Source organism: Centruroides sculpturatus, unplaced genomic scaffold (genome assembly GCF_000671375.1).
Source record: "Centruroides sculpturatus isolate CEXI.00-Female unplaced genomic scaffold, Cexi_2.0 scaffold297, whole genome shotgun sequence".
In the NCBI taxonomy this organism is placed as follows: domain Eukaryota; kingdom Metazoa; phylum Arthropoda; class Arachnida; order Scorpiones; family Buthidae; genus Centruroides; species Centruroides sculpturatus.
The window spans coordinates 562,137-583,817 of NW_019384464.1; the positions used below are offsets into that span (position 1 = coordinate 562,137).

Genomic DNA, 21,681 nt, shown 5'->3' on the forward strand with positions numbered 1-21,681 from the left:
AGTTAGTTTATTATATTCAGGCCTATATCAAATCGTGGTTTTTACGTGTATTTTAATTAGAAATAATAATATAAATGATTNCTGTGGTCTTCTTTAGATCAGATTAGAATAACTGTTTGTTATGAAAAGTATGTGTAGAGCAGATATAGAGATTCCACCAGTTTCCACTGAATTTTACCAGAGCTAATTGTAAAAAAATTTTCTTTCCAGCCAGCTCTACTCCCACAAAAAGATTCAGAAAATGTATAAATTTTATAGCATAAAATACTTTACTGTACAGCAAATTGCTTAGTTTGATGTAAAAATTGCCAGTTTTAAGCAAAAAAAAATGAAACCCAAAAAGTATCACAGTATTGAATAAATATTGTAATTCATTTGACTAATACAGTATATCAAAATTTATTTATTTATTTTACATATTATTGGAACTTCAGTTGACAAAAGATTTCCACCCCCGAATAACAAATTAAAATTATATTAATCAAATGGAATGATAGTTTGATAAGTATATTAAAGGACAACAAATTGTGACAATTTTTTCAATTGTTTGTTACAGAATCTTTATTTCTAATTGTAAGCAGTTCAATTGGTAGTGTAATGAATCATAATAAATTAAATTTGAAAAAATATGAGCTAGATGACAATATCGAGGTCAACATTCATTCATTCATTTAATTTATTAGGTACATTTCCTGGCCCCGTTGTACAGCATTACCAGGAAAAATTTTACAATAAGTGAATATATAGTATACTTAAGATTGACAGAATATCATAAAATAATCAGATAAACTTAAAACTAAAATAACAAAACAAATATTAAAACAAACAGTAAAGTTTACAAACATAAATCACATCGAGGTCGGCAACCAATATGGCGCGCGCTTCGTAAGCGGAGTCGTATGACGTCACGTGCACTCCCTCTATTGGTTAAAATCGACAAAGAAAATGGTGGCCGTCCCTTATCAGAATGCTTCACGACTTCACATCTCATATTTCAAAAGACTTATTGAAGATTCCACTCGTTATTAGCATTTACAAATTTTTAAAAATAAAACTCATCAGTATCCTCAAAATTTGCTATTTTATAATAATTAATAAGTTTTTTCTTATAACAAATCTCATAACAGATAGCGCCACACACAATTTTATTTATTGTGATTAATGATATAAGTTATTTTTAAAATAAAATCTTAACATCCAGAAAGTTGCGCAACTCGTTGAATTTTTTCTTCTTTCGTTATATTCAGTTGAAAACAATCTTGTTCCTAGCATATTATTCAACATAAATAATCTTTTCATTAATTTCAACCTTGAAATATTTATTCCATCATTTGCTATTATGACAGAAGTTGAGAAATTTTCAGTGCAATCACAGATTTTGAGAAAATCTGTTGCAAGTTTTATGTAATGATAGGTTTTAATATCAGTATCAAAGATTTTACCAACATTATAAACTATTTTTTATAACGTAAGCTTTTTTCTTGCTAACCAATAAATATAGGCTAACTATAATTTCCCTTAAATGAAATATTTAAAAATCATGTCAATATTTATATTCGTCTTGCTCGCTATTCTTTAATTTATCAATGTTAATTAAGAAGCAAAGTTTTTAAGTAATTAAATAATAAGGATTTTGTATGAACATATATTTTTATTGAATAAAGCTTTTTTTTTTCTCAAATATTTTTTCCTTATTTTCCTTTGTATATCACTCTCCTACTCATCTCTGAATTTCCATTTATTTTATTTTTGTATATATTATATATGTAATAGCCCGATAGTTATTTCAAATGCCAAGCGAAAAGTCAGATTCTAAAAGTAAATTTAATTAGTTACTTTATTTATAACCAGCTGTATCCGACCACGCGTTGTTTTGGCTCAAAATGTATCTATTATAAATGTATAATACTCCCCGCGGGGGGGGAGGAATTTCGAAAAATTCCTTCTTAGTGTACATTCTCTCGACGTATCCTATTAAAACGCAATCATAAACGCAAAAAAACCGCATCTAAAATAGTATAATATAAGCCGAGTTCTTCACGGTAAGCCTTAATTTTGTCACTCTTCCCCGCAGGGAGAGGAATTTCGACATCTATATAATATAAAAACACGCGTGTATTCGAATGCAACGTTGTGTAAAAATTTCAAAGCAATCGGTTAAGAACTTTCGGAGATTTAAGATTTTGAACAAACGAACATTTACATTTTTATTTATATAGATTATAATATTTAACAAGAGATGGCTGCATAGAGGCCTGCCTGTTGCCAAATTACTTAGTAATTATTTACTCTTATAGCCCGAACATTTAAATGTGAATTTTACATTCTTCCGAATTGTAAATCATAAGTAGATTTAACGTTTAAAAATTTACGAATTCAAAAGAAGTGATATTACAGTCTTTCAACTATTTTTAACGAATGAAGATACGAAATCTTTGCAAATAACACTTTATGGTTATATCGATAGATGGCGCAAGATTGTTTCGAAAACGAAAGATTTGTTCGATTGGTTGGGATAATATACATTTTTACGTCGATATGACGTCATTATTCCAGTTTTCTAATAATAAATTCAATAGAATGACGTTAGATTTATGTAAAAACGTGCACTATTCCAACCAATCGAACAGATCTTAAAATTTCGAAATTTATTCAGATGTGTTCGGATGAAAAAAAGCTTGTTTATAAGAGAATTAACGAATATATTTGCTTTAAAAAATATTAGTATTTGTTTCGTAATAATAACAATAATATTAAATGAAACATCTGATATTTTTATGAAATGATATTTTTTGAAGTGAATTTAAGTAAACGAATAAATAAATATCTATACTTGAAATATTTGATTTATGTAGTATAATTTATTTATGTCTGTCTGTTATACTGTTTTTCAAGGCAATATTTGTTGATACTACTGTAAATCTATATTCAAAATACACCGAAAGTATAGCCTATTTCTCTATTTCTCCATTGTTTTATTTTTTAAGCAACGACATTAAATTTTGCTAATAACGGTTTGTTTCAACTTTATTAAGGCATATTGATACAAAACTACTGTATTAAATAAACTATATTATTTATAAATAGCACATGTCTACATAAAATAAAGTTAACATTTAAAATAAAAAATATTAAAACAGTGAAAAAAATAAATGAGTTTGATCTTATGTTCCCATTAATTATCTGTTTTAATATAAATGATAATCTGTTTTAATGGTAATGTGGCTTATGTAGTACAGTAAAGTATCTATACCTAGTCCTAGAATTTAAAATTACAATGTAAAAGCTACGTAGGCCTATTAATTATTTTAAGATATCTGTTTTAAAATTCAGCTTTGAGGTTTTTAAATAAAATAAAGGACGAATTTTCATTCTACTTTGTAAAATTAACTATTTATTAAACGATTAATAAAAGATAAACAGCAAAATTTGTACATAGATTTTGGTCAGAACTGTAATGCTGACGTCACTACTGTATGTTCGGAATTATTCATAGAATCTCCGACTGCGGGTTGAAAAGCTATGGAAAAAACAGAATTATATGTTGTTTCTCCAAATGAAGTCTGTAAAGTTGTTAATTCGGAATTGATATTACTGTCGTCGGTTATAGTATTGGAAGGCGTCATCGGAAGTGTGGATGTAGAGGAACAAGAAGAATTGGAAGACTGGACAAACACTTCTCTCCTTCTTGCGGATGATATGGGATATTCGATATAATCTTGCAACAAACTGTCTATGGCTGCAAAAAATCTTTGCGAAACTTCCGGATCATCTAACGAGGTAACAACGTAATCATCGAGGGCACTGGGTTCCGAAGTCCAACATGGAACGTTATTGTTAATGGGCCTTCTTATAGGTTGGTCGAGAGCTAATATGTCCGAAGGATGAAACACGTCGAAATCTTCCAATTCGTCTTGGTATTGCAAAGGAGACACATAGCTATCAACAGAACTGACAGCTTCTTGTGAGTGATGTTGCTCATATATCACATCCATGTTTTCTAAATTACTATTGGAGTAGCAAAATTCTATTTCGGAATATGGTTCCTGTCTTTCTCTAGTATTGCAGCAACTACGCGATTCGTCCATCATTTTGTCGATTGTTTGAAATACTGCTTCGTTTTGAACTTCCATGTGTGGCACCATATTCGTATGATCTGAATGATTATAAGTAAGAGATGGATTGTTGGAAGACGATATGTTCTGTTCGTGACAGAAACACTCGAATGGTGGACAGGAACAGCGAACTTCTCCTGTAAAACAGTAATTCTGATAAGTATAGAACAAATATGAAAATAATATATTAGTTAATATAACTATAATAAATTATAATAAAGAAAGCGTTATAAGATGATAATTCTTTTAATACAAGTCAGAGTAAACCTTTTTATTCTCTAAAAGTCGACTTCTTTTACTAAATTAAATTAAAGGCCATAGCAGAATACGCATAGTGAATCAGCCCCAAACAGATAATGGGATGAAATCTGGCCCTAAAGTAGATATCGTGAATTATTAATTATATTTCCCCATATTGGTCCAAATTTCTCGCGAATTTCGAAGTTACGTAAGAAAATGTGATATTTGAATTTTTCAAAATATTACTGTTTCTTTGCGTCAAAATCGCAATGCAAAAACTATGTTATTGCTAGAAAAAATGTTATTTTTTATGTTATGTTATTTTTTTAATGAATCTTTATATTACCCCATATTACACTACAAAAAAATTTCCGATTTCATTTACCAAATGCAGCATAGTTTAAAAAAGTAAAATCTGAAAACAATCGCTAAAAATGGCCCTAAATGACAAGTTAAATCACATACAAAAATTACAAAAACAAATTTTCTGAGTTATCTAAAAAGTTGTGATATGACTATACTGCTGAATTTTTAAATTAATTTTTAGCGCGAAATTTTTGGCATAAAAATGATTTTTAAATATTTTTCTAGAACTATGTTTATGCGTAGTTTATGTTATTTTCACACTATTGTTTGATTTGGTGCAATAATGTATTGCTTGAAATGAAAAATAGTATGTTATTTTGCAATGTGAAAATTATATAATAATGACTACTCACTTTATCCTGTCAATTTATTCAATATTATTCACCAATATTAAAGAGTACTGTACTTATTATCGAAAACATTACACGCTTCATCAACGAGTTGCCACGTGAAAACTTCACGTGGCAACTCGTTGACGAAGCGTGTAATGTTTTCGGTTTTCTTCACGTTTATAACAGCTAAATAGGGGACATTTTTTCATAGAAAGTGCTCCCGAGAAGCATCTGCTCGACAGATCGTCCGCGAGTCGCGTTGTTGTATACAAACAGCAAAACATAACGGCATAATGATAAATTTATTAAAAAATCTTTCTGCAATATGAACTGCGCTTAATAAACAGAATCTTTAAAATTATATATACTATATACAATTTATTGTTATAGTTGATCAGATGGCCGAAGCGATTATGGCTTAAGTCTACCGCTCTGGAGAACCTGGAATCGAACCAAGGCGGTTGAAAAACTCTATGAATTTTTCAGGGTAGTCTGTCCTGGATATGTCGGATCCCAACCCTCACCATCCTCCTCACCACTGTACACCTGGCCGAATCCATAATAGGACTAAAAAATAGGCCCTCTTATTGACAACAGGTCGGAGGATTCTGGAAAAATCTATTGTTTTCATCAGCATTTTTAAACATTTTATATTTTTTAATTTGACCTTTCATTAATATATGATAAAATAACAGGCCAACCAGTTATGCGTTGCAGTTTGTAAAATATCTTATAATATTTCATTTTCACAATTTACTGGTGGCCAAGTGGATAAAACCATTAAATACTGGTAGTTGGTGCTCGCGTGCGTCTCACCAATGAACTGGCCAAGTGAAGTTTTCAGGATTTTCTTCGCGTGTCTAACACCTAAATAGGGACAATTTTCTCTTAGAAACCCCTGTAAAATATGAAAATATAAAATATCTTCCTTGGCAGATCGCCCATGTGCTGTGTAGCCTTTTTCTATCAATCATTTCTCAGTGTAAGTTTCAACTAATCACTAGAAGACTGATCTGTCTAGTGGTAATTTTTTTAATTGTAATTTTTGCTTCATATTTCGTTGATTAGAGTAACTACTATAAAATATAGTAGTTTAAAGCTGAATACCTCGATATTTCAAAAAGAATGATTTGAAATAAATACACTAGAAATGTAATAAGGTTTGTTAAATGTAATTTATTTTATAACAAAGTACTGTATTTGTTTCTTTGTTTTTCATAATATAAATTTGATAGATTGACAGCAAAGGACATAAATCAATTCATTCATGTATAAAAAAGTTCTGTATGTTTCAATTATTGCAAAAATTCTTTATTAATGCATTTTATCCTCCAAGCTCGCTATCATTGCAATTGCCAATTAACAGTGTTCATAATCATTTTAACAATTAAATTATTGCATTTTTGATAGAATATTAAATAGTTCAACATTTTTCTGTTTCTGATTGAAGATTTTGAATACATCGCACGAATAATAAACAAATTCTTAACGTAAAAAATTAACATAAATTTTGAATTCTATAACTTAATACTAACTTAAAATCAGAACGAAAATCGATTAGTGGCACATTTCCATTACTATTTATCAATATTTACATATAAAAATCATATATATATTTAATTATATTACTGCATAAAGCTAATAACTATTTCTTTGAAGTATTGTGTCAGAAATAGAGATTTTACTATTTATTTCAAATACAAGAATATATTTTGATTGAAGAACATTTTTATAAATATTATGACTATACTTTGCTGCTATAACTCGTTTGTTTAAAATATTTTAAATTATTTCTTCTTTTATAAAATGAATTTTTGATAAACTATACTAACTGCTGAAATTGATAACGTATCAAGCAGTATTTAATAACTTATTTCAAATGGACCAATCATTATTCATGTAATGTAAGCTTATAAACAATTTTAAAACAATACTATAAAAAAATAAAGGATAGTAATATTTATCAACAATACATGGACCTATTTAAGTAAATATTTAATTGTTTAGAATTATTCTACAGTACATATCAGATTTACTAATATAAAATAAATAAAGCAATTGATAGATAAAGTAAGATAATTTAAATTGTAATTTATGATTATACTGTAGTCAAAACATAATTTTACAACTGAAAATGATTGCGAAGTCGATTGTTAGTTGAACTTCTTAGTTTCATCATTTGATAAAAGGTATTGTTCTATTGAGTTTACTCGTTTAGTGTTGTTAGTATTTTGTCTACTTTTATTATAAGTTTATTATCATTTTACTACTTTATCTTATCAATAAATAATAATCAGATACAAAAAGCATTGTACTTTGTATTTCTTTTTCTACATTTCAGATTTTTTAATGAAAATGATAACAGGATTATTATAAATTTTTATTTATTGATCGATCAGATTTGAATTTCTTTCAAATTTAAAATCGTACAAAAATTATTGTAAAAGTAAAATAATTATTTTATTAGATTTATTAAAAACCACAAACAATGAAATAAAAAAATTAAATTATTTTTAACAATAACGAATTTTTAAGTTAAACCTGTCCATATACATTTAATTCATTACTTTTATTTTATTTTATTTTATTTTTTAATTTACACTCTCAGCATTTAGAGAAAAGCTTTCACAAAGGAAAATATTTCTTTCAAATATCAGATCTTTGCAATTAATTCTCACAAAGATTTCTCGAATCAATATACAAACTTCACGATTGACGATTAAAAGTTCACGAATTCGCGAACGACGTGCAATAATGAGAAAAAAGTTAGTCAAAACTTTTCACAAAACACATGACATTATGCAGAATATAGGTGACAGATTACCCAAATTAAAGAAAACTTTTTAATAAATTATTATCGCGGTTTCAGCATTATTTCTAATTTTAGATCGTTTCTCTTCCTGTGAGAGAAATGCTACAAAAAGCATATACTGGCTTGCCTCTATTATATCCTATAACCAATGAAATTATTTATTTATTTCAGAAAAATAAACAGTTTTTTTAAAACTAATTTATAGTTTATTCGTTATATTGCACATACTGTTGGGAATTTTGTTCGTGGAGTTGGATAAATTGAGCCAGCAAGGATAAAAAGAGGTGACGGATAAAACTTTTATACGTGTTTATTCATAAAAGAGATACAGACGTAAGACGTTATAAAAGGGTGACAAGTATTCAAAGGGGTCATAGGTAACAAGAGTAAACAAAGTGTCATCGTACACCACATCCTGCCTTTCAGGCGCCAAACTTTCGGCAGGTGACAGTCACATACCTAACACATACGACATTAATTATTACCGTTATATTACTTTATTAAAAATACTTATTGTTATTTTTATACATCGTAGTATTAAAATGTACATCAAAGGAAACCTATGATACCAGGGGAAACGAAACATTAGAAAATTTGAAACCGGGTAATGACAATATGATTGAAACCGTGATAATAGTTCGTCTCACATTTTTATTGAAAAGTTTTCTTTAATTTGTGAAATCCGTCGCTTCTATTTTGCATAATATCTCGTATTTTGTAAAACTTTCTTTCGTTATTACTCATCGTTCGCGAATTCGTGAAACTGAAATCGTCAATGATGAAATCTGTGCATCGATTCATGAAAATTTTGTGAAAATTAATTTGTCCCTACTAATGTTGTTTTAATCACATTACTAGTTTTAGTTACATCCCAGGCTATTTCATGTAATAGAGAGAAAGTATAAAGATCGGTCAAAAAACGACCCCCAAGATTTTTACATTTTTAAGCTCAGGGACTTGAAACGTCGAGAAATGCAAGAAAATTTTGGGTTTTTTCCTTTATGTATGGATGTTACTGTGTGTGTGAGGGGCACGATTTTGTTCACTTTAAAGCTTAATAACTTCTGTACACTTTGTCGAAAATTGCTGAAATTTTTCAAGGAGGTTGGTGTATTAGGAGGATTGATGCTATTAAATTTTGGTGGTTAAAGGTCGAAGGAATGGGGAGATAATGGAGGTCGCATGTATCTCCAGTAGGATTGGATGTAATGACGATTTTATTCGTTATTAGCATTTAAAACTTTTTATAAAGCCCAATACTCTCAAAATTAGGCTTTTTGCCATTTTATAATAGTTAAAAATATAAACATTTTTAAAAATAAAATATGAGAATAGATGACGCCAGCAAATGTTGCCAGGAAAATTGAGCAACTTGTTGCTGGATTTTTTCTATTTAAATGGTAACGTATTATTATTATGTGTTCAACAATGACAAATTCAATTAGATATTATTCAAAATGCCGACTACTAATTTATTTGAAAATATCTGTTCATCTATCTATTTTATTTGCAGTGGAAAGATCCTATATACTGATGACAGGTGTTTATCTTATTTAGATGTAATATATTAAGTTCCTTTTACGTTCGGACATATTAATTGCTTTGACCTATAGAATAAATTATTAGTTTTGTTATTTATAAAATTTATGAAAAAAAAATATCGGCTTAATAAAGGATTACTAGGGCACACCAATTTCTGTTTTGTTATATTATTAACCAGAATGTTGTTTCCTATATTACTGTATTACTTCACACTATATTATTCTTATTTTTAGAATATAAATCTAATTTTGAGTCTTTACTGAAATTATTCTTTTCTGATCTATATCGATGAATTTAATACATACAATAAATGAAATAAAATGCTATAATCTAAAACCGGAAAAAAGTTTTTTAAATTGAATTAAGTTATAAATTTACAAAAATAATTTGGAAATTTATTATACGTGAAGCTGTAAAAAATGAAACATAAATAGTTCTAATTATATACTTTGTAAATAAGCCAAAAACATGTGAAAGTTAAAGGATTTCTGATGCTGTTGTGAATCTTTTGACCTGATGAGAATATAAAAATCTGATTTGTTGAATCATCTTTACTGTCTTTGGGCTGGGAATAGTTTACAATTAATTTCCAATCAAGCAGAAACATCCGTTCATCTATTTTTCTGCAACAATCGTCGTCAACAAAACTGTATTTTTTACTCTGAAATTTTAATGGAATTCATTTTTTAAGACCGATATCATAAAGAACTATTTATGTTCACAACAATTTGTTAAAAATCGTATTGAAAGTTAATGCATTTAGTTAGTTTATTATATTCAGGCCTATATCAAATCGTGGTTTTTACGTGTATTTTAATTAGAAATAATAATATAAATGATTAGAGAAACGGAATATTTTCAAATTATTTACCATTTCGTCTTGGGGGTGGAACGGGAATGTGTTCCGTCCTGGCAACTTTCATTGAATAGTCATTAGATTCCTTACAAAGGCTCCAATCTGTTTGAGCGAAAAACAACTCCGCATCTATTATCTTCCTTTCCCTTCTCGTGCTAATATTCTATAAGAAAGTAATAAAAAATATAAATAAAAAAATGATTTATTCATGCAAAGATGTTTCGTATAGTAAATGCTTGATAGTTGATCTTAGTACCCGCTGAAATATAAAATATATTTCAAAGTTTATATCAATATCGGATGTAAAGCGAGAAATTCTCTTTTCGTTAATCGAACCTCGAATAACAGAATCGAAAAGCAATCTGTTTGGGAGGTATATTTGCTTACTTTGTTCCTTCTGCCGTTCCCCACGAATTGACTTGACAGTTGTATCAAATCGTTTTCGAATCATCGACAGTCCGAGTAATTAGATAGAATTTGTTTACTTATCTCGAAATGTGATTTACTCAGCGTAAAATGACACCGTGGGAATCGTTCGTATGTCAGACCAAAACTTTCAACTTTCTTCCTACCTTTAACAATCGAATTTACTTTCTTAAATGTACTATTCTCTTTTCGAATTAATATAATCGATTTTATTATAATGATTTATTTGAATAAAAATTTTGTGGACATTTTTATGATACTTAAACTATAGGTTTTTAAATGTATGATAGTAAATCATAAAATTAAATAAAAAATTTACTAAAAATGTAACAAATACGTAAAATTAAAAACTAACAAGAACTTAGAAGTTAATCGTAATTATTAGACAAAACTGTGAATTATTTAAGTTACTTTATAATTTTATTTTCTGATCATAGGCCTTCATGTTTAATAATTTAAATTTGAATTTTTTAATTTAAATGTTTAAATATTAATTTAATACATACAATAAATGAAATAAAATGCTATAATCTAAAACCGGAAAAAAGTTTTTTAAATTGAATTAAGTTATAAATTTACAAAAATAATTTGGAAATTTATTATACGTGAAGCTGTAAAAAATGAAACATAAATAGTTCTAATTATATACTTTNATGCTTAAAAAGTAATTTTATAATTAAATCTCAGCATATAATTTATATATATTCCAGATTATTCTTATTTCAAAGAGTTTCCTCTCTTTTCTTTTTTTCCTCTCTTTGTTGTTATAATGAAGCAGCAGTGCATCAGGAAATCTATCACCCGAGTAGTAGCCTACAACACCTGGAAAGGGCATCGCAATCGACTTTACAAATCACGACAAACAGACAAATGACTGTCGAAAAACCTCCTCCTCGGTGTAAAAATTGAGAGCATTATAGGCTTTGAATATCGTGAGATCGTTTGTAATTGTGTTTGCTTTAACATTTGGAAATCACAGGGTTGTGTTTCATTAAACGTGTCCTGTCAGAATCTAAACTACGCCTGGTTGTGCCACTGCTTTAAGGCAATACTTTGCCTCTAATCGGTTCTTAAATATGCCTTCCAGAAAGTAAGAGAAATAAGATGGCGACGTAATTACAGGGTGAAGGTTGACGGAGTGACGGAAACGTGAAGATTAGGTGTAGCAAGCGGCGCGATCTGGATGTGAAAAATCACGTGTAGATTTTTTTTTCTTCTTTCCTAGATCAACATCATGTTAGATAGAAGGTTGAAACTGTTTCTTGTTTGGATTTAAAATAGGCCGACTCCTTTACCTCAAATCTCATTTTTCGGAAGTAAAATTCTTAAATCAGATCTATGTTTTCAAAGCAAAACTTCGGCAATAAAATTTTTTAAAATAACCAGTAGGTTTATAAATTTATAAAACCATCATCTTTTATTTTACATGATAAATTATTTGATCATTTTACTATATTAAACTTATTTTTTTAAATAAAAATATAAAATTGTACTAAAGATTTTCAAGATACAGAATTAAAATACAATATTATAACAGTAAAATTCGTTAATTCGATTTGTAACAACACAGAATATAAATAACGATAAAAATTAGAAATGAAAATTTTTAAAATTAAAACTTGGAAATTTATATATCGCATCTATTCATCTGCAACTAAATAAATAAATCTATAATTTTGAATTGATTGACTGCTTTTCATAAATTAAACAAACTTATAACGCAGAAACTTTTATAATAGTTATTTTTAATAAAATAGGATAAAAATTTTATTTGATTTCTAATATTTTAAAATTTATAAAATTGTTTAAATTTTAATCTTCCAATAAAGAAGAATATACTATATTTAATATAAACACAAAAATATCTTATAAATTTAAATAATTTAGTAAGATATTTTTAAATTTGCACAAACAAGATTTTGTACTTATTAAAAAGTTTATTTTACTTCATAACACCGCATTTGAAATTTATGCGATGACGGTTTTAACCATAATTTGTTTTTGCATGAAAGCACTAATATTTGAAAATGATTTAATCAACAATTACTATATGTCTATTATTGATAATATATTCTGCTTGAATAAAAAAATTTTCCGTTATAATAAATCTGATTGTATTAATGTGTTTCTATTAGTTCAAACTATAAGTTAAAACCAATCGCCAATGATGTGCATGAAGAATTAATTATTCATTTTCTTTTGAATAAAATTAAATATAGAATTTCCATAAAATGTTTTCATGAAACTTTTAGTTTATCTAAATGTCATTTAAAACATTTATTAAGTAAGAAACAATTCCGAAAGGATTTAATAATTAAAATTAAAAAAATAATTATATAGAAGAAATAAGTGAAATTTATTAAAGCATGTCTTAATTTTAATTCAGATATTAACTCCAAATTTATAATATTTATAAATTTACCGAACTGTATGCTGTGTTATTATTATCAATGTATATATTAATTAAATACATTGATATTATTGATTAAATATTTATTAATTTAAATTAAATCGTTAATTAATAAATCATTTAATTATTTGAAAAAATAATTTGTTCTCATTTATGCTATTATTAAATCATTAGTTTCAAAAAAGTAAAGCTTATTTGTTTTTAAAATTGATAAGCAGTTATAATTACCCTGAAAAATTTTTATAACGTAAAACTTTCTTATAAATTTTCTAAATAAAATTTTATACTTCTAGATGAACAAAATAGTCTATTATCTATATAAATAAAAATGTAAATGTTCGTTTGTTCAAAATCTTAAATCTCCGAAAGTTCTTAACCTATTACTTTGAAATTTTGACACAACGTTGCATTCGAATACACACGTGTTTTTATATTATATGGATGTCGAAATTCCTCTCCCTGTGGGGGAGAGTGACAAAATTAAGGCTTACCGTGAAGAACTGGTCTTCTATTATACTATTTTAGATGCGGTTTTTGCGTTTTTTATTGGGTTTTAATAGGGTACGTCGAGAGAATGTACTGTACACTAAGAAGGGATTTTTCGAAATTCCTCCCGCGGGGAGTGTTATACATTTATAATAGATACATTTTGAGCCACAGCAACTCGTGGCCGGGTACAACTAGTTAATAATAAACGTAGAATATCTTCATTATAAATGCGTTAAGTATTAGCCTAAATTACTAAATAAATTTAGTTGAAAGTTCGTAAAAGGAAGACAGACTCGATATTAACAAAGATGTTTTTTGAACATCAAAATTAAAATAATTTGATTTATTTCCATAATTTCTTAAATTATCTTGTTTCGATTTATTCAAGTATTAAATGTACTGTACAAGTTTGTTAAAAACTATCTCGATAGTACGTAATATTACAAGTCTATATTTTACTATCTAAAAACGTTAAACACTAAGGAAAGAACAAAACCGGAACGATAATGGTTTTGGCTGTGAGCGAAAAAGAGATTACAGAGAGTAGAGTATTCAGCAAAATCAGTCCTTTAATTATCATTGGAAGTATTATTAACCGAGTTGACAATCATAATAAAGACCAAAACGAAGAACAATAACTAGACTCTTTACGAACTCTCCCACCCTATAAAATCTTGCTAATCGTCTAATTCTTTAGCAACGATCGACTAAATGATTGCCCACTTCCACTTGACATCAGATTTTTGCCTCTAGGCTCGTTTAAACGAATGGCAACTCAAACTACACAAAGATTTTCTTCCTTTCGGGGTATATACATTCCCCAAATTATCCTGTAAATGGGCTTTTATTATCATAATGAAGAAATGTGAGAAGGAAATATGCACCTTTAAGGCATCGACTTCACGAATGCGATAATTATAAGATCGAATATTATTTGTCACTTGTAGAAGTCACTAACAAGAAGACTTAATTATAAATGCATTAAGATCATCAAAATGATTAGCTGTTGGATCGTGATAACTCAATGAATATTAAGCTATATTACCTGTTCGTTCATTCCTAACTGGATGGCCATCGACTGTTCTTGTAGGTGAGATGTGTCCGGTCTAGATCTCTTTCCAGAAGAGTGTAAAGAGCGACGAGCTTCTGCAGTTGCTTTTGGCTCAGGATGAGGGTGATCGTGAATACCTTTTGCTTGAAAAAAGATGGCGTAATCCGTATGTCTCCAGAAGTGAGTTACAGGATAGCCGCAATGCCCACGACATGATAATACTTCCAAACGTCCGGGACACTTCCTGTTCGGACAAGGTTTTCCTATACACCATACAAAGATTTGTGTTCTTTCTAATAGATAATTAATTGATTTCAAACTTAAAATTTCAATGTAAAGAACGATTTAACAGAGTCTAGAAACTTTTTCAATTTATTATTTTTTTCATGTTATAAAATTTGCTAATATTCAGGAGAGTGAGTTATAAATTAAATAATATTTTCATAAATAATTTAATAGTATAATTCTTTATATGAAAATCATATTTATATTAAAAGTAGACTAATAATATTTATGAATTAAATACAGTTATATATCTATTTAGATGTTTAACTTAATAAAAATATTATTTTTATATTAAACTTTGAAAAAAAAATTTAAACTGCTAATATATAACCAAACTAATAAATTTAATTTGAAAAATCATTATTTTATCATTATGAAAATTCTAAATTAAAAATTTAATTTTATCTATCAAACTTTAAAAATCGTTTAAAAATTTTTAGTAGTAAAATAATATAAAAACTACATAAAAATTAAGGGATAAAATCCTTAAACACTTTAATTTCATTCATAAACACACTAACAAATTAAACATTAAACTTATTGTATAAATAATTAATTAAAAAACTATTAGGCATTAAACAGATATAACGTTTCACAAAGTTGGCTTCTCCTATTTTATTATGACTACCTTGTTGTTTTTTTCTCGCTTTATCACAGATAGCAGGTCTTAGATGAATTTTATCGCCGTTGTCCAAAGTGCATCCTAGAGTGCAAACCAAAACCCCCAAACAAGATTTTTTCAAAATGTGTACGTTGTGATTGTTAGTGTTTCTCATAGCCCAACCACTAGCGTGTCTTCTGGCTTCTTCGCAATCCGGCCGATAAACAAACCTGCAATGACCGTCTGCCCATTCTTGAAAATCATCATAGTTTGTTATCTGCAAGAGTCACATGAATATATGTCATTTCTTTACCTTAAAGTATGTCATCAATAAATAAGAAACAAATACACTTTCAACGTTACATCAAACATAAGTATCTGATAATGTAGAATATAGCAGCAAATTTTGTATAATTAATATTTGTATTGTGTTTTAATTATCTCATATAAAAATCAGCAAAAAATTAAATTTATGATTACAAAGAAAAACTAAAGCATTTTTAAATCTATCATAATAAAAATTTTTATACAAAAATAAAAATAATCACGTTGTGAGAAAATTTGATATTAAATACTTTTTAAATGTATTGAAATTTCAGTTACAGATAGAAAAATTGTTAACATTTAACTAATTTTTATACAAAATGCTATCTTATATTCCTACTTTAATTTTTTATACAGTATATAATTTTTAATAAGATTTAATAATTTTAAAAGATGCTTAATTAAAATTTTATCAGTCCCTTCAATAAATATTCTAGTATAAATAAATGTTAACTAAAATTTTTGAAGTAAAAATATTTAAATATATGATAATATTTTGATATATATTTAACATTTTTTAATATTTAAATTACATTAGAGTTTCGATTACAGAAAACAATAAAGATTTAATATCATTTTAGAAGTTTAATTTTCTGTAAATATTGATGTAATTAAATACTAAACATGTTTCAGAGAATGAATAGACTATATTTCACGATTAGCAATTTTCAAATACTGTAAATAAATATAAAAGACAAATATATTGAAGAATAAACAAACGAATGATAATTTATGATTATGTTAAAAATGTTTATATTTTCGGATTATGTTACCAGCTCAGATATTATCTAAGCTGGTAACATAGTCCAAATTTATCAATTACAATACTTCTTATTTAAAATATGACCGTATATCTTACTGATGATATATTGGACTTATTTTATTCAATAATTATATTTGTAAATAAAAAAAATTATATGGTTCTTATACTCATAATAACAGATTAGTTAAGAAGTGATCTAAAAGAAACGATTAATTTTTTAGCGATATAATATTATAATTAATGTTATTTATTATTTTTTATGCAGAAAAATATATTTAGAACTTTAAAATATTGGAAATATTTGTATATATATTTGGCATATGAATTGTATAGGACTATATAAATTTTAAAAAGTCATGACTTGAACCTATTTCATTACTTATGTTCTAAAGATTGTAAATGTAAATAGAATACTTTAAAATAATGTTCGTTTTCATTTAAATCTATAGTTATGCTTTGGAGTTTTTCAAAATTAACTTTTCATTAAACATAATACAAAATTTCCAAACTCTTTGACCTTCCGAAAGTCGTTAAATGACAAGTTTGTCTAATTACGTTATACCGTTAAGCATGATTAAAGTATAGTAGAAGGTAAAATGCTGCCTCGGGGAAAAAAAAACAGAGTAATAGTTGGTTAACACAGTAATTAAGATCAATCCATTAGATAATGGCTGTTCCACTTTGTACGCACTTTAATGCCTCGGGCTTAATTGGAATTAACCACTTTTCGACGTATGAATGAAACCTACCGATATCTAAAGTATGTATTTATATGAAATGTTTATTGAAAGTAATTTTGATATTTATCACAAAATTATTTTCTCATTTTATATATTTTGCGCGCTATAGTTTATTCATATGAATTTGTATAAATGACAAATTATTAGTGTTAGCCTACGAAGAGAGTGAAGATTTCGTGTTTAAGTAAAGGAAGTAAACAACATTTTTCGATTTTGACAACAAAAAATAAATAAATATTTCAAAATTAAGTTACGTACAAGAAATTTATAAAAGAAAGCTAATTTAAACATATGTACAGTACATGTACTGTACATTTAATCCTCTAAACTTATAAGTTGTAGAACACATTGAACTATTATAAGATCGAATATTATTTGTCACTTGTAGAAGTCACTAACAAGAAGATTTAATTATAAATGCATTAAGATCATCAAAATGATTAGCTGTTGGATCGTGATAACTCAATGAATATTAAGCTATATTACCTGTTCGTTCATTCCTAACTGGATGGCCATCGACTGTTCTTGTAGGTGAGATGTGTCCGGTCTAGATCTCTTTCCAGAAGAGTGTAAAGAGCGACGAGCTTCTGCAGTTGCTTTTGGCTCAGGATGAGGGTGATCGTGAATACCTTTTGCTTGAAAAAAGATGGCGTAATCCGTATGTCTCCAGAAGTGAGTTACAGGATAGCCGCAATGCCCACGACATGATAATACTTCCAAACGTCCGGGACACTTCCTGTTCGGACAAGGTTTTCCTATACACCATACAAAGATTTGTGTTCTTTCTAATAGATAATTAATTGATTTCAAACTTAAAATTTCAATGTAAAGAACGATTTAACAGAGTCTAGAAACTTTTTCAATTTATTATTTTTTTCATGTTANATTCGAAACTTGTTATTTTGATAAATTATGTTATTCAACTAACCTTATATTGTACTTCAGTGTGTAGTTCTATAAAAAATTATTTTTTAAATATAAAGACAAATTCTGGGTTTTTAATCCTTCAGAGTGGATTACACTTAAAAATATTAAATAAACATTTTATTTTCAATATTCAGTGAGTTATAGTTTGTTTTTCTTCAACTAGCTATAAATATAGTCTATCTATAAATAATTATTTGGAGATTGCTTTGTAATTTAAGCTTACAATAAAATTTATTAAATCTATACTGTAGTGTCAAATGCATGCAGTATTTAACGGTGTTCAAAAAATGATACTTGTTTGATTAAAATATTCAAATATAAATAATCTCAAATTGTCTAAATATTAAATATTCACTAATCTATTTAATCATCCTTACAACTTTAATGTTAGAAAGTTTAAGAAATGGAAACATAAAAGGTATATTCATTCCTAAATTGTAACTCAAATTTATAATTTAGGAATTTTAAAAAAATTAAATAAAAGAAGATATGCGCTACAGATAGGCTATATATACACAGAAGAAGAAGAAAGAAAGAGGAAAATCTTGTCATATTGACTATACCACCATCTTATTACAAGATGGCATCTAAAAATTTTGGAATGGAATAGAAACAAATCAGAAATACCATCTCCATGACCTTCATCCTTTTTCAGAATCCTTTCAAACTTTGAAACTCGATACTTCGCGTCTAGATTCTGTTTAAAAAACTCGTGTCCTTATCGACCGTGAACGCCCTCCCCCAACCTCCTACAAAGGTAGGAGTGAGACATCGCTATGTAATCAGAACCACCGCCGAACATACAATGGGATGGGTGGCCACCGTGTGGTAATGGGATTTGGCAAGCTAGGAACCTCCTCGCAGCAAATTATTACTCTACATAACGGTTTCTACTTCTTTACATCCCTTTTAAACTCTCTTTTCTTCTATACTTGGCCCGAAATTAATTAATTAATGATTGGCAATTCAAACATTTCGAAAGATTCTATTGTATGCATATTGTATGAAGAGTATTATACTTTCTTCTAATTCTTCTTTTCTGTAATAGTCAGTGTAGATAAAAAGTATTATTAAGAAAAAACATGGGTATATTAAGTGCATGATTGATATGACAAGTGACGTGAATAGTCGAATGAATGCTATTTATATCTTAAATGAAGAATCACTAAAGCATAAATATAAAAAAGCGCAACTCATCTCTTATCAGATCGCATATTGAAGTACTGTATATATTCATAGATGACAAATAGTGACGTCTTTGCTTTTGTTGCGGTTTTCGAGTTCCCTTCGACCTTTCTGTAGCTAACCTAACTAATCTCGTTCATCGGACTTACGGGACAAAGCAACAACACCCAATTCAAGGAGAGAAAGTCTGAATATCTCTCTGACGTATCTACAATGGCTAGAAGAATCCTTTTATAATTTGGTATTGTCTACATCTATATTTTAATTATACCTTACAGAAGCTTAATACTATCTTCAGTTTGATCGCCTGCTCAACTGTTAGTTTGTTTTAAATAAAAATAAAATATTTCAGTTGGAAATTATCAACTGACATAAAGATTAATATGAGAAAACTGCGCTTCAAATCTAATAAATTCGAAGAAAAATGAAATGTTCTTTCTCGTATTTGTTTCAAATTATTAAAATAATGATTTTTATACTACTTTATTATCTAACTTACTCTTAACCGGTAAACGAAATATGTTCAATAATTTAAATAAAGAAAGCGATTTTTATTGATGGAATTTAAAAAAGATTTAATATGATCGGACTTAAATCACTTTTGCTATGTTATTTATTGTTCAATTTTTAAAATATAAAGTATATATAACGAAGAAAAATGCAGATGATCGCAACTTAATGGATGTGTATACATTATAAAGCTTAACTAAAAAGCAAACTATATAATGATATGTTGGCTAAATTTTCTTATTAAAATAATTTAATAACTTGTATTTAAACTTGTATTTCCTTTATATTTTCTTTTAAAATACTAATTTAGAAAATTTTGGAATCTTAATTAATAATTTTTTGAATAAATTAAATGAAAATATAGGAATTTTTATAACATTAACGTAATGTAACAAAGTATCATAATAGTAAATATGATAAAAAGTTTTAAACATCAATAGTATAATTAATATGATCTTGCGTATAAAATCTTTTAAAAATGATGAAATATAAACTGATTAAATCTTTGTGTTGGTATTATTATCGCGCTGTGTGTAAAATAATTGCTTTAAATAAATTTAAAATAATAATTTATATGTACTTAAAATTGTTTAAAGAAACATAAGAGAATTTAAATACATTTTATTTAATATAAAATATTTTATTCACAATATGAAATACTGTACAATAATTTTATAATGTGAATTACAAAAATTATAAATACTTTGCTAGACAATTGGGTAAAATGTATTATCGAAAATTTAAAAATCTTTGGTTTAAAATTTTTAATTGAAAATAAACCTAAATAAAATCCTATTAAAAATGAAAAATTCTGTTAAAAATAAAAAAATAAATTGTTTAAATCGTATTTATTACAACTTTAATATTTACGTTGTTAATGATATTCAAAATTAATCATTTTTAAAGTAAAACAAGCATTTTTAAAATACCTGAAATTCAAATTAGAATATCTCTCATTTTTAATAATAAAAAAAAACCCGAGAATTTAACTATGGATAATCAGATATAACATATTTAAAATTGTTTTATAATTATAATTATATTAAATTACGGTTTTTAGGTACACATTAAGGCAATTTCTGACATAATTTTACAACTACATTTAACGTGCTATACAAAGATTAATTATGAATGTTTTGATGTTTATCACGCTGAAAATTTCTTTAAAAGATCTTTTATGTAACATGAAACTATATAATAATTTTTTAACATTTAAAAATATTGATACATTTATCAAAATTTAAATAAAACACTTTAAAATTATTATGGATTAAAATTAAAGTCTTTATAGATGATTTCATTATTTGAAAAGGTGATACTTTTTAATTAATGTTTTAAATATGTTATATCAATAAAAAGGCAATATCAAATTTATTTATAATGAATAAATTACAAAGATTCTGTAATTTTATTTTAAATTTTATGCCGAAAATTATTTATATTTCATTTAAGATTTTGTTAATAAGTACGAATTTACTTACAGGCTTAATCTTTTCTGTTTAAATGAAATCTTATGACTAAATTATGTAAGCTTAACCATTTGTTACTGTTTGTTACAAATGTTATTGTACTCTTGATTACAAAATTTGTAAAACATATGACAAATACAATAAACGTAACCAAGAAAAACTTAGGCTTTTTATATAGCATTTTTTGACGAAATACAATCATCAAGCATATATTAATAAAAGATAGAGTATTTATTCA

General features: G+C 27.0%; 1 protein-coding gene across 1 annotated transcript in view; it reads right to left on the reverse strand.

The window, feature by feature from the left end:
• Window positions 1-3,446: 3,446 nt before the first annotated feature.
• LOC111620990 overlaps window positions 3,447-21,681 on the reverse strand; it is a 41,295-nt gene continuing 23,060 nt past the window's right edge. Inside the window, exons 4-7 of the mRNA XM_023363017.1 lie at window positions 15,553-15,802; window positions 14,634-14,902; window positions 10,279-10,426; window positions 3,447-4,252 (exon numbers count right to left, since the gene is read on the reverse strand). Coding sequence (XP_023218785.1) covers window positions 3,447-4,252; window positions 10,279-10,426; window positions 14,634-14,902; window positions 15,553-15,802 — 1,473 coding nt within the window. The remainder of the gene's footprint in view (window positions 4,253-10,278; window positions 10,427-14,633; window positions 14,903-15,552; window positions 15,803-21,681) is intronic.